Consider the following 14,952-nt stretch of genomic DNA (forward strand, 5'->3'; position numbering starts at 1 on the left):
TGTACCTGATTGCTCCTCTTTTCTGCTATACTCTTTTGTCAAATTCTGAAAATGAGAGGAAAAAGACGTAAAAACATTAAATGTATTTTATTCGTGTTAAAAACATGTGGACCACAATCATCTTCAGAACCGACTTGAGAGAAAATTCATGTTGATAATCGCTGGCTTCTTCATCGAGCTCTAAATCCTAGATTGCTGGGATTATATTTGATCAGACATTTCACTCGGGGGACCATTTGGCCTTACAACAGCATCACAACAGCCCCTTAATTAAAGTTTAGGTGACCTCCTCAAATCTTCTAAAAACTTTTTGCTGAACCTGGCAACCCTGTGGTCAGACCTAGTGGCTTATATGGCTCCATATATAGTGTATATGCTGCACTGCTGCTGGGGCTGTTTAATAAACACACTGTTATTATTATTATTATTATTATTGGTATGATAAACGAAGAGGAATCTTGTGCTTTTACTCACTTTTACAAACCAGGCTAACCATATTACCATATTACAGCTCAGCATTAGCAAGTTAATATATCAGACAGACAGATAGACAGATATATAGACACTTTATTGATGTCAAAGGAAATTTAGCATATTATTATTATTATTTAACAAAAACAAAAAATAAATAAATAAATAAATAAATAATACACCCAGATGCTGATGTTGGTGCTTTCATGCTATCCAGATGTTGACAAGTAAAGCTGAACACCTCTGAGAGAAACCCAAAGAGTCCAAAGCTTAAGTCGACTCTCCCTTCCCAAACACCTGGAACTGGTGAATCGACTCACTTTAGTAATCAACTCCCAGCCCTGCCCTGTTATACATGTAGTATTAAACTTAACATTGGCAGTGCAGAGTACAATACACTCCGACTACTGACGTGTGTGTGTGTCTAGACATCAACAAATGTGTCCAAAACTGTAGTTAACCCTTCCTCCAAAACTTCTGGAGTTTGCGAATCGACTCATTTCGGGAATCGACTCTCTAATATTGCAGTCATTATTACTGGTAGTATAAACATAATCACTTGCAGGGAAAAGTAAAACACATGTATCCTTCAGCACTTTGGTGTGGACTCCATCCTAAATCTTTAGAGTCAGCTCTCACTCCCTAAATCTCTCAAATTAAAGAACCGACTCACTTCGGGAACTGACTCCCAGCCATGCTCTATTATTCCAAGCAATCGTCTCTCGCTGAAAACCGATTCACTTTAGGAATCGACTCTCACCGCAGTAATTATTGGTAGTAAATAAAACCTGACGGTTCAAAGCAAAACTCACAAAAACACACTGCTGCCTGCTAAACGCCTCGGTTCAGAACCGAGTCCGAAGCCTCAGAGTGAATGAATCTCCTTCATTCTAAATGATAATTGGAATCGGAGAATCGAATCACTTTATGAATCGACTCCCAGAGCTGCTTTGTTTTTAGCTAGCTAGTTCCACAGTAACCGGCGAACAACCGAGTCAGTCGCCGTGAACGCGGCTGTCTGGGGGACAGAAAGAAGCTTTACCGCACACTGCCCGGCGGTATCCAGCCTGAGGGGAGGCAAAGAGGGGACAGCTCGGTCGACTAGCCGGCGCTTCCTCCCGAAGCCCAGGTTCACCTGTGTGCAGTTGTGGAACTGCTCGGTGGTGAAGTGGGAGCTGCAGATTCGGCTCTTCTTATGAACGATTCCGCCGCGACTGAGCAGAAACTCCGTCCAGCTTCGCCTCAGGTCGTGGTCGGGAAGGCGGTGGAAATTAACGTCAGGGTCTTTTTCGGTGTCTTTGTTACATCCAGGGACACCGCAGCGAAAAAACGAAGGCATAACGACATTAACTGAATACCAATAACGAGCTAATTAACTCAAAAGCCGCAGAAAAACGACGCTAATTAGCCACAATGCTCCATAGTCGCGACCCAACTAACTTAAAAACGCTGCTTCGCGTGACGTCACAGCAGCTTCGATTCTGATTGGTGGGAAACATTTGACGTCACATTCTTCTTAACATAAGCCCGCCCAACAGGTCAGTCCAACATAATATATAATAATAATAATAAATACAATCTAAACATTAAACTAACACTAATAATGTGTTTTTATATATATTGTATTTTGATAGCGTAGTTTTATAGTATAAACTCGAGCAAAAGCCAGAAACTCCAAAGAAATGTTGACTGAATATTAATTAAACACTGAAACACGCTTGAAACTAATTAAACATTTTTTTAGCTAATAACAAAGATTTTACTAAATCTTGATCCTTAAATCCAGCCTTAGAAATTGAGAAAAACTAGCCTAGTAACTAGTAACTATTTACTAAATTTAAATTGTTAACTGTGTTACGAATAATTAAAAAAAAAAATGTAACTGTATATTAATCCTTCAGTACAGTCGAGATTTATAGCTATTAGACTGATTGATTGATCGGACTGTTTATAAAAATGTAAAGAAAAATGTAATGTCATTTTCTATACATTTGCCAATATATTTTATTTCTTAACCTTTTGTATTATATAAATGTATTTATTCATTTTTAATGTCTTTATATTTTAAATAAAGGCACACTATCTAGAAATGTGCGCTTTTTTTAATCTATTTTCCTCATCCAGACTTTTACATGTTTTCCTATTTAACAGGACAGTCGTCATCAAAGCATTTTGCACCCTGTTTAAGTGCGTATGTGACAATGTGCGTATAAATATAAATATATACACACACACAAATACATATATATATACACATACACACACATATATATATGTGTGTGTTAGTTATATATAATATGTTTATACAATGTTTATACACACATTATATATTATGTATTATATATTAACTTACTGTCATTATATATATAATGTATTATATATTAACTTCATACATCATTTTATATATATATATATATATATATATATATATATATATATATATATAAATAGAGAGAGAGAGAGAGTGTGTGTTAATTAATGTTTATATGCACATTATATACATACATATTGTAATATACATATATATATACACACATATGTATATATATATACACACACACACATGTGTGTGTTAGTTATATATAATATATGTAAGAGAGAGAGTTAAGCAATGTTTATACGCACATTATATATTATGTATTATATATGAACTTACTTCATACATCATTTTATATATATATATATATATATATAGAGAGAGAGAGAGAGTGTGTGTTAATTAATGTTTATATGCACATTATATACATATATATATATATAGAGAGAGAGTGTGTGTGTGTTAATTATATAATGTATGTGAGAGAGAGAGAGTATGTTAATGTATGTTTATGTTTTAATTATTTATATATATATATATATATATATATATATATATAGAGAGAGAGAGAGAGAGAGTGTTAATTATATAATGTATGTGAGAGAGAGAGTATGTTAATGTATGTTTATGTTTTAATCATTATTTATATCTATATCTTATTTTGTACTTGTTGGAACTTCCCGTTCCACCTTAAAAGCTGCAGCAGTTTCACGCAGTCTCCTGCTCAAGCGCCCGCCTGCAACCGCTGCAGCTTTTAAGGTGGAACGAAAATAGATACCTACATAAATAAAACCGAGCCAACTTCACTTCAGTAAGAGCACTCGACTCAAAGAGGAATTTCTCACGATATATAAACACATAAACAATATAGATATGTGGAATAAGTCCGGGTAAGTCCAGACTCAGCAGGGGGGGGGGGTCAGTACAGGACAGACAGGAGCTCTTATTTAGCCTTTGCCACTTTGCTGCAGTATTTTACAGCCTTTAACATGTTCTAATAACGTGCATGCAAATGACTTTATTAATGCATGTTAAAGAATAATTAGGGATAATTATGCACAGCCTCTTCGGCTGTCTTATGTCTTTGTTTAGCTCCATATTTAGATCCACTTTCCTTTCCCCTTTTTATTTTTTATTTTCAACCGTGCAAATCAGCTTTTTAAATCATTTAATAAATATTCAACTTATTCCTGCTTATTATTTTCTTTGCATTAAAATATTAATATTAATATTAGTAATAAAGCAACGGAAGCCAGCCTGATTTCTTACCTGTGCATCGTGTTCCGACGGGTCACCGCTGCATATTTAAGCTCATTTAAACCGATGCCGTGTGCAGATCATGATCCAGACTCATTAAACTCTCTATGATATTAATTACAGGTTAATTAGTTGTTTATTTCGCGGCTCCTCGCGCAGACCTTTAGCGCAGCGCTATTAGCATGTGGCTAAAGCTGCTAGCCGAGCAAAGTAAGCACCGGAACTAAAGCGCGTTCTGCCAGCCGAGTCAGAAACCTCTCGGAACCAGGTCGATCGGGCTCTGCTCGCTTAAAGTCCACAGTTTAGTTGCGCTCTGTAAATATTCAGCTCTTAAAACCCGAACCTAAACTTAAACTGCAGCATTTGGTTTCCATTCAACACCAACGCAGCGCTGAGACGCAGGGGATCGGCGGCGGCGGCAGCGCCCCCTACAGCCGCGGCGGGGGCACGGCACAGTGCCCTCACAGCACCAGAGGCAGACTGGACCATTAACCCTGTATAATAATAGATCCCATAAATGATATCTACCGATGTAGTATCTAACACTTAGTGTCACATATAACTGTTATTTGGTGATATGCATATAAGTGATAAATATTAATTTAGATAATCAAATTAAATAATTAAATAAAAAGGAGGAACACGCCACGCACAAAATACATACCAATAATTAATGTCGTGCACATATACACTGTATTTTTTTAGGTGTTTTTTAGATGGAATAATATTTCTATGTTGTTTGGCTTGTATTTTAAATTTGATCATAATTATAAATCTTTCCAGAGCTTGTTTGATTGGATACAGTGGCAGAATAAGTGAAACAGGGTTTCTGGGTATCCATCACAGAACTGATATTTACACTGATATTATTTATTATATTTATTTTTACTAATAAGAAAAATGAAATTGGGTTTATATGATAATAAATATATATATATATACTTTGGTAAGAGACTCTTTAAGATTGAAAACCCAGGAATCCTAAAAGGAGACATCAAAGGGAAAGAGAACAAATGGCATCAGGAGATAAAACGACAGCACAGCTTTTAACAAAGCAATATTTGACTGATCTGATATTACATTTGGGTGAAGTACCCGTTAAAATAATAATAATAAAATCATTACAGAAAACAGTAGAATAATAACATATGTTCATAATGGAGTACCATTTACAGTTATAACTGCAATATATATATTTTTTAATCTAATATAAATCAATTAAATAAAAAGGAAGGACATATGAAAGTAGCTTATCTCCAGAATTTTAGAAGTAAACAGCTACAGTTTTCACATTTTTGCAAAAGACTTGCAGATGTATCTACCTACAATACACAAAATGCAATATATGTAAGAGTGATAATACATTTATCAAAAAATAAATAATCATTAAAATGTTTACAGTCTGTATTACAGCATAGAGAAAATATTATTTACCTTACTTGAGTATTTAAATACTTTACTTGAGTATTATTATTATTTTGATGTCTTGACCCAAATGTAATATCAGATCAGTCAAATATTGCTTTATTAAAAGCTGTGCTGTTGGTTTATCTTTTGATGCCATTTGTTCTCTTTCCCTTTGATGTCGCCTTTTAGGATTCCTGGGTTTTCAATCTTAAAAGAGTCTCTTACCAAAGTATACACACACACACACACACACACACACACACACATATATATATATATATATATATATATATATATATATATATATATATATATATATATATATATATATATATATATGTATACACATATAATATGTAAACCCAATTTCAATAAAATATTTCAGTAATATAAATATAATAAATAATCAGTAATATAAATATAATAAAACCCAATTTCAATAAAATATTTCAGTAAAATAAATATAATAAATAATATCAGTGTAAATATCAGTTCTGTGATGGATACCCAGAAACCCTGTTTCACTTATTCTGCCACTGTATCCAATCAAACAAGCTCTGGAAAGATTTATAATTATGATCAAATTTAAAATACAAGCTAAACAACATAGAAATATTATTCCATCTAAAAAACACCTAAAAAAATACAGTGTAAATGTGCACAACATTAATTATTGGTATGTATTTTGTGAGTGGCGTGTTCCTCCTTTTTATTTTATTATTTAATTTGATCATCTAAAAGAACTGATATTTATTATTCATATGCATATTTGTTATTCAGCTTTGATAATACCTTATCTGCAAATCATCTATCTCTAAATAACGTTATGCTCATATCACCAAATTACAGCTATATACACAAATAAGCGCGCGAGCTAATTATGCGAGTTGGCCGGACTTTTATTTTGGAGCATGTGCCGACCGGAAGTTGTCTGTGGCGTGTCAGTGCTGGCGGAGCGGCGTCTCTCTGCAGGGGAAACATTAAATCATCATCATTATTATTATTACTAATTAAATCTTTTTGTTTTGTGAAGAAGCAGGATGTTTCGCAGGAAGCTCACAGCCTTAGATTATCACAATCCTGCGGGCTTCGACTGTAAAGGTGAGACTTTTATGTAGAGGGAGGAAACCCGGCCGTGGACCGAGCCGCGTTCTGACAATCCTCCGAACCTCAAACCCAGCCTGAGCTCTGATTATTAGAAGCTCCTAAAATAATAAGAGAGATTAATTTAGTTTAGTGGTGTAATCCTCTTCATCATGCTCTGTATTCTACCAGGTGTGTGGCTGGGATTGTAGGCCGAGCAGCCAGAGTGGGAATATAGCTGCCCATATATAGACCCACAGCTAATATCATAAATACTGATATTATAGACATCAAAACACCACAAATATAATAAATAAATATGATGAACTATAATACACGGTTGATGTAGGGCTGTGTAATACTCACAGTATCCTCTAAAACCTGTCTGCACTGCTGTAAAGTGGAGTGGTAATCCCAAATCCCAAATGACTGATGATTGTTGTTGGTATTTTAGTATTCGTAGTATTAAAAATAATGATATTATTAATGTTATTAATAATGGTTAACAATAAAATAAAAAGGAGGAACACGCCACTCACAAAATACATACCAATAATTAATGTAGGCACATATACACTGTATTTTTTTAGGTGTTTTTTAGATGGAATAATATTTCTATGTTGTTTGGCTTGTATTTTAAATTTGATCATAATTATAAATCTTTCCAGAGCTTGTTTGATTGGATACAGTGGCAGAATAAGTGAAACAGGGTTTCTGGGTATCTGATATTTACACTGATATTTGTTTCCTAATAAGAAAAATGAAATTGGGTTTATATGATAATATATATATATACATACTTTGGTAAGAGACTCTTTAAGATTGAAAACCCAGGAATCCTAAAAGGCGACATCAAAGGGAAAGAGAACAAATGGCATCAGGAGATAAAACGACAGCACAGCTTTTAACAAAGCAATATTTGACTGATCTGATATTACATTTGGGTGAAGTACCTGTTAAAATAATAATAATAAAATCATTACAGAAAACAGTAGAATAATAACATATGTTCATAATGGAGTACCATTTACAGTTATGACTGCAATATATGTTTTTTAATCTAATATAAATCAATTAAATAAAAAGGAAGGACATGAAAGTAGCTTATCTCCAGATAAGATAAAGGAAACAGAATTTTAGAAGTAAACAGCTACAGTTTTCACATTCATCACATTTCATGTATCTACCTACAATACACAAAATGCAATATGGAGTTTCTCTTATTAATAATAATTATAATAATATCATGAATAATGATTAATCATTTAATATCTGCTTAATCTGTTAATTTTAATCTTTCTGTCTGTTCTTCTCATTGATCCCAGATGAAACTGAGTTCAGAAATTTCATTGTTTGGCTCGAGGACCAGAAAATCAGACACTACAAGATCGAGGATCGTGGAAACCTGAGAAACATCCCAAGCTCTGAGTGGCCAAAGTATTTTGAAAAGGTTATTTTCACTGATGCTGTGGATACGCACTACGTTTACATTTCTTATATTTAGCAGACGATCTTATCCAGAGCAGCTCATGTGCTTCTCTGTTGGCTCAGAAGATAGAAGAACAGACCAGGGATGCCTATAAGCTCAGATACTGCCCAATACAGAAGTCAGTGCTGATCTATGTGTGTGGGGGGAAAACAGATGCCCAGTACTCAACATCTACTTCCAGTACTTAAACCAGTAGAGTAGTCATAGTAAGACCTTGGAGTTCAGTCTCAACCTTTAATTAATGTGAGATCAGTCCTGAACGACTCTGCCGCTCGAACACTCAGGCGAAGATGATTGGAAGATGCTTGTCTTGCATACTGTAGTAATTCTGTCCTCGTTTGTGCACACCTTGGTGAAATGACCTGTGTAGAGTGTGAGTCAAGTCCTCTACGGAGGCACTTCTGCACATTGTAATACACAGTTACTCTTTATTTACTGAATTTATTAGATTGCAAATAAATTAAAACCAGGTCTGGAATCTTTATGAGCGATATTTATTGTTATGCGTTTGATATTTTTATATCTGCATATTTATCCAGTAAATCTTGTGTAAGCTGCCCCAAGATGCACACATTTATGCGGGTTGTTATGATATCCTGTTATATATATTTTTCTGTTTGTGTGACCCTTCAGTATCTGCAAGACGTGAACTGCCCGTTCAGTGTCCAGGAAAGACCGGAGGCTGTGGACTGGTTACTGGGCCTTGCGGTTCGTTTTGAATACGGTGATAATGGTACAGATCTCCTCTAATGTGCTTCTAATTCAGTCTAATGAGGATCTACAGAACCACCCGTCTGAACATAACACACACCCCTCATAAACAGTCAAGTGCACAGACAGACAGAGAGACGGACAGGCAGAAAGCTAGACGGGCAGACAGAAGGACAGATGGCTAGACAGACAGACAGAAGGACAGATGGCTAGACAGACAGACAGAAGGACAGATGGCTAGACAGACAGACAGAAGGACAGATGGCTAGACGGACGGACAGAAGGACAGATGGCTAGACGGACGGACAGAAGGACAGATGGCTAGACGGACGGACAGAAGGACAGATGGCTAGACGGACGGACAGAAGGACAGATGGCTAGACGGACGGACAGAAGGACAGATGGCTAGACGGACGGACAGAAGGACAGATGGCTAGACGGACGGACAGAAGGACAGATGGCTAGACGGACGGACAGAAGGACAGATGGCTAGACGGACAGACAGAAGGACAGATGGCTAGACGGACAGACAGAAGGACAGATAGCTAGACGGACAGACAGAAGGACAGATAGCTAGACGGACGGACAGACAGAAGGACAGATAGCTAGACGGACGGACAGACAGAAGGACAGATAGCTAGACGGACGGACAGACAGACAGGCAGATAGCTAGACGGACTGACTGCTGGACAGATAGCTAGACAGACAGACAGAAGGACAGATAGCTAGACAGAAGGACAGATAGCTAGATGGACGGACGGACAGAAAGACAGGCAGATAGCTAGACGGACTGACTGCTGGACAGATAGCTAGACGGACAGACAGAGAGACACAAAGACAGACAGATAGCTAGATGGACAGATAGATATGCTGGACGGACATAAAATAAAAACAGACAGACAGAAAACGAACCAGACAGACAGACATAACAGAAACTGTGTGATGTACAGTTTGTCAGACAGACAGGTTGTTAGTCAGGCAGACAGAAATCACAGTACTGAGAACGGGAGAGTTTTGGAGAGCAGTTTTTTAGATCTGCCTCTCCTGGAGGGGCAGTGGTGGTTCAGTAGTTAGAGCACCGGGGTGTTGATGACCGCTCCACATGCTGCCACTGCCTTTGAGCAAGTCTCTCCCTGCCTCCCCGGGTTGTGTTTGATCTGTGTGTGTGTGTGTGTGTGTGTGTGTGTGTGTGTGTGTGTGTGTGTGTGTGTGTGTGTGTTTTCACTGCTTGATGGGCTGAAGGCCTTAAAGGCGGAGGCTGAATACCATCTACGTCTGACTCAAACGGTGGATAGAGTCGTCTTGTTTGAGTCTGTAGTTCAGAATATTGAGGTGACAGTTCTGGTATGGACCACTAGGTGGCAGTGCTGTTTCAGATGTTGAGTCTGCAATATCCCCATGCACTGTCTTATACGTGTGTTATACTTTATGATGTGTGGGTGAATATATATAATATATAGGCGAAGCAAACTGGAGATGTGCAGATTGTCTCTGCAGTGCCTCAGATTATATATTAATATTACACTCGACTGCCTTAAACATTCTATAGTGCAAATATTATATTTCATTCTGCTTTACTTTACTTTAGTTGCATCCTGTGCAAAGGGGATCTTCTCTTCACTTCCTGGATTCTGGTTAATGCTGTTCTCTCTCTCTCTCTCTGTCTGTCTGTCTGTCTGTCTGTCTCTCTCTCTCTCTCTCTCTCTCTCTCTCTCTCTCTCTCTCTCTCTCTCTCTCTCTCTCTCTCTGCAGTGGAGAAATACCGAAACTGCACACCTGCATCAGAGGCCAATAATGCCCAGAAACCAGCTGACCCCCTCATAAACCTGGACAGTGAGTGTCGCCTTGTCTTCATGTTTTCCTCTAATGACGGTCCTGCTCTCGTCCCACTACTCCTTCTCTAGTGTTGTCTAAAGGAGCGGTGTGGGGCATGTTCCCAGCCAGCCTCTCTCCAGGCTGTTTACACAGAGAGACTCAGGGGTTTCCTTATTGATGTCACTTATTAAAGGAGGTACAGGAGTTCGGGTTTTAGTGGTAAGGTGTGTTGTTGTTGTTATTAGTTTAAAAAAGCTGATTATTACATTATTTTTAGATGCATTTATCGAATGATGCTTAGCCAGGTGTTGTTGCATATGTAATGCCATGCACTCAGCAATAACCATAACGTTATGGTTTTAATGTAGTGGCCAAGAAAACATTTGGTAATTCTGGTAAACCAGTGTCCCGGGCATCAGGCAGGGTATTCCTAGAGGCACTAAACTCCTATTGAGATCTGGTTTCATTCACCAAAGCCCTTCTGAATGACTCGCCTACATCCCAACTGTCTCTAATGTATAATTTATGTATAATAATCCTCTTTTAGTTTGAATTGTAGGATCGTATTTGGCTGAAATAGTCATGTGTGATATATGTTCAGGTGTGTTAACTATGTTTATCATTTGCTTTAGTCGATTTTTAGTCAAAGTATTATATGATCATTTTATTGTATGCAAATATTTATCATAGTATTTAGTATATTTATTGTAGTCAACACCATAAAACCCAAACCTGACTAAAAAGCCTCTTAATAATGGATTATCAGAGTTATCAAGTAATGAAGTACTAATACTTCGTTATCTTACTACAGTAGAAATGTTGGTTCTCTAAACTTTACTGGAGTAATTCTTTATTTTTCAGACTTTTTACTTCTACTTCTCACATTTTCACCCAATTATCTGAACTTTCTCCTCATTTCTCCTCTCCACATTTTAAAAACAGCCTCGTTCCTCCTATTTCATTTCCCTTTGTTTTCATTCCGGCTCGTCATCAATAAAAACCCTCTCCAGATAAATCTCTCCATCCGGAAAGTGAGAGTCTGATCCTGATTGGATGAGAAGTATAAACAGACTCCATTCTGACTCCCTATTGGTTTATAAGAGATCATCACACCTGCACACGTCCCGTCACTCTCCAGCAGCTCACAGCAGACGTCTGTAGTCTAGTATGAAGACAGTGTCCGTGGCAGAGACTCAAGAGAGCTGCAGTGAAACGTCCCGACTGAGCCCCACATTTACATTCCAATAAAGCTTATTGATCACACGCCTCTGTATTCAGTACAGGAGAGGATCTGAATAGTAGTTTATAAGACTCTGTAGATTCTGATGATTTTAGTCTGTAGTTACATGTATCGTAATAAATATTGTGTATCACGATAAAAGTCTTTAAATATCGTGATATAGTATTTTCAGTATTTTCGCCCAGCCCTGATTTAAATGACTCTAAGGTCGTTTAAATTAGGAATTCCCCTTTAATACTTCTCTCTGTTTTCATACTGACAGTAATCCCGGCTCTGGAGGTCTTTATCTTCGCTCTTTCTTTCTCTCTCTCTCTCTTTATTTATTTATTTATTTATTTATTTTTAATGTGTGGGTTTTTTTTGTGTTTCTTTCAGGCAACAATCCTGATTTCAAGGCTGGGGTCATGGCTCTCGCTAACCTGCTTAAAATCCAGAGGCATGATGACTACCTGGTGATGCTCAAGGTGAGTCAGAACCTCCCAGGTGCTTTTCCACTCACTCCGTGTCTGAGTGCACGTCTGATCTGACGGGCGTCTGTCTCGTCCTCTCCTAGGCCATTAGGATCCTCATCCAAGAACGACTGACACCTGAGGCTATTTCGAAGGCCAGCCAGGCGAAAGAGGTCTGTGTAGGACTCTCAGTTTTATCCGTATGAAAATGCAGTGCTGTTTAAATCGGGCCGGGCTGTGATGATCTGCTGTTCTCTTCTTCCTGCAGGGTTTACCGGTCGCTTTAGACAAGCACATACTCGGCTTTGATACGGGAGGTATGTTGCGCAGAGCTTTCACTCAACAGTCTGTCTATTTTGGGATGATTCATGTCTGGGTTTCTGCAGACTAGGACCATATTCGGGTTAAACAATCATTCAGCCCTGGAATAAATCAATCTATTTATTTCTTAAATCTGCATCTCTACGTGTGGCAGCTGTTTTATTCCAGACGTTTCATCAAACAGAGCTGATTCAGCTGAATCTGCAGACTATGGACAGCATAAAGTCCCAGCAGCAGTGTGAAAGACTAGTGGAGAGCCGGCTGAGACAGGAGAGCTGTGATTGGCCGTCAAGGTTATTTCACCATAGTGATTTCTGAATGCTCTCAAAGTTCAAAATTAAGAAATTTAGGGGAAACGTTGTCCATGGTTTATGAAATACAACAAACACTTAAATCTTCTTCAAGCCGCCACATGAATAATGTACAGATCTGATTGGCTGAGTAGCGACAGTGTGGTGTTTACAACGTATGCCATTGGTCTGCGAGTTGTCTGGGCTGTTATAGCTATACCGTAAAGCCTATAAAAATATGCCAGTTAAAATAATAACACTCCATCAGAACCAAGTAGCTCTCAATATAGTAAACGGCCGCCCACTCATCCGGCCTGAACTGTCAGAAAACTGACTGCTGGGTCCCCTCTACCTGCGTCAGACCAGCTGCCACCTACCAGTCTGACCACCAGACTCCGCACCCACCACTGTGTCAGACCAGCTGCACACCCTCCTGCCACTGCTACCTGCCTAATGACCATGTTAAAACCTGAACGGACTCCTAATATCATGACCACTATTACCCATCATTCCACTCATTACTCTGACCATCACTGCCATGACTATATAAGTTATACTATATTATGATTATTATTATATTATGATATTGTGATTATTTTGCACACCTGAGCAGTAGAACAGTGTTATTCATATTTGGTGATTCGATGACTTTTTTTTTATCAATAATTAATAAATAGTTCTGATCAGAGGAGGATGGGTCGGGTCCCCCTCGTGAGTCTTGGTTCCTCCCAAGGTTTCTTCCTCCAGCTCTGAGGGAGGTTTTCCTGCACTGTGGTCTTTGGCTGCTCACTGGGGGTCTTAGATTTTTCATGTCCTCTTATGTTGTTGATTTATTTATTATTATTTTTTTTTACTAATCACTGATTCTGTAAAGCTGCTCTGTGATAATGCCAGTTGTAAAAAACCTATACAAATAAATTTGATTTAATTTGAATAGTCTATTGATTATAGATCCATAGTTTTTGGACCTGGACCAAAAAAATATATATTTTAAGAGTGTAAAATCTGTAACTTCACACCTGCACTATGGGTATTTCTGATCTATTTCTAATAAACTGGCCACCTAATTGTTTTTCGTTTGTTTGTTTGTTTGTTTGTTTGTTTGTTTTTCCTTTTCTTTCCATCCACAGACGCCACTCTCAACGAAGCGGCTCAGATCCTTCGGCTCCTGCACATCGAGGAGTTGCGCGAGCTGCAGACGCGGATAAACGAGGCCATCGTGGCCGTCCAGGCCATCATCGCTGACCCCAAGACAGACCACCGGCTGGGAAAGGTGGGCAGATGATCAGCCCCTGGACCTCTGGCCAGTCCAGCAGCAGTGTGTGTACGTGTATGTGGGCCACACCAAAGCATCTGGCTGGAATCTTGGGAGCGGATTGGATTTGGGGTTAGGACGGGTCGCTCGGTGCCGGTGTATCAGAATGGAGATATGAAATTGAACCGTTTCTTTTTTTTTTCTTCTGTTTAAAAGAATGGAGTGTTTTTTGGATATTATTGGAAATGAGGGGGAAATTAAATCCCCCATTTGAGTTTCTCACTGTAACCCTACACTAGATTAACGGGCAGTTTGTGAACGCCCCTAATACCAATCAGAGAGAAAAACTGTTCATTTTTGGTTTCGGTTTTGATTTATGTTCAAAGAATAAGACGGGAAATGATTGGAAGTGTGTGTGTGTGTGTGTGTGTGTGTGTGTGTGTGTGTGTGTGTGTGTGTGTGTGTGTGTGTGTGTGTGTGTGTGTGTATAAATATAAAGTACATTAACTGTAAAGCACTCTTGTGTTCTGTCGTTCAACCACAGGGGTGAGGTGAACGCCTAATAAGCTAATGCTCCATGAATACACAGTAATGGTTTAGCCGTAACCTGAGCTCTGGTCCGCTGGGGCCTCGGACTGGCGCAACTTCCAGATCCAGCTGTGCCAAATAGCTTCGTTCAGTTTGGTTCAGTTTGTAAAGTAAACATCCAGCTTCCAGGCCAAGATGTCGACGAAACATCTCGTCACTGTCACACGAAAAAACCCGGGGTGTCTAAATTCTTGACTTATTGTCAAACTGGCAGTTCTGATAAACAGACCAATAGAAACGCTCCAAAATGCTAAAATAT

The 14,952-nt window shown here is 38.3% G+C and overlaps 2 protein-coding genes across 3 annotated transcripts in view; one reads left to right on the forward strand and one right to left on the reverse strand.

The window, feature by feature from the left end:
• LOC140563997 (zinc finger MYM-type protein 4) overlaps positions 1-4,433 on the reverse strand; it is a 38,271-nt gene extending 33,838 nt beyond the window's left edge. For both annotated transcript variants that reach the window (XM_072688988.1, XM_072688987.1), the window contains exons 1-2: positions 4,058-4,433; positions 6-45 (exon numbers count right to left, since the gene is read on the reverse strand). The gene's annotated coding sequence lies outside the window, so the exon portion shown is untranslated. The remainder of the gene's footprint in view (positions 1-5; positions 46-4,057) is intronic.
• A 1,947-nt stretch (positions 4,434-6,380) lies between these two features.
• rtraf (RNA transcription, translation and transport factor) lies at positions 6,381-14,619 on the forward strand. Its single transcript, XM_072690229.1, has 8 exons — positions 6,381-6,553; positions 7,861-7,985; positions 8,658-8,757; positions 10,488-10,568; positions 12,166-12,254; positions 12,344-12,412; positions 12,508-12,556; positions 13,981-14,619. Exons 1-8 carry the CDS (start codon positions 6,493-6,495, stop codon positions 14,133-14,135), a joined length of 729 nt encoding a protein of 242 aa, XP_072546330.1. The 5' UTR covers positions 6,381-6,492; the 3' UTR covers positions 14,136-14,619.
• The last annotated feature ends 333 nt before the right edge of the window (positions 14,620-14,952 follow it).

Source organism: Salminus brasiliensis, chromosome 10 (genome assembly GCF_030463535.1).
Source record: "Salminus brasiliensis chromosome 10, fSalBra1.hap2, whole genome shotgun sequence".
In the NCBI taxonomy this organism is placed as follows: Eukaryota; Metazoa; Chordata; class Actinopteri; order Characiformes; family Bryconidae; genus Salminus; species Salminus brasiliensis.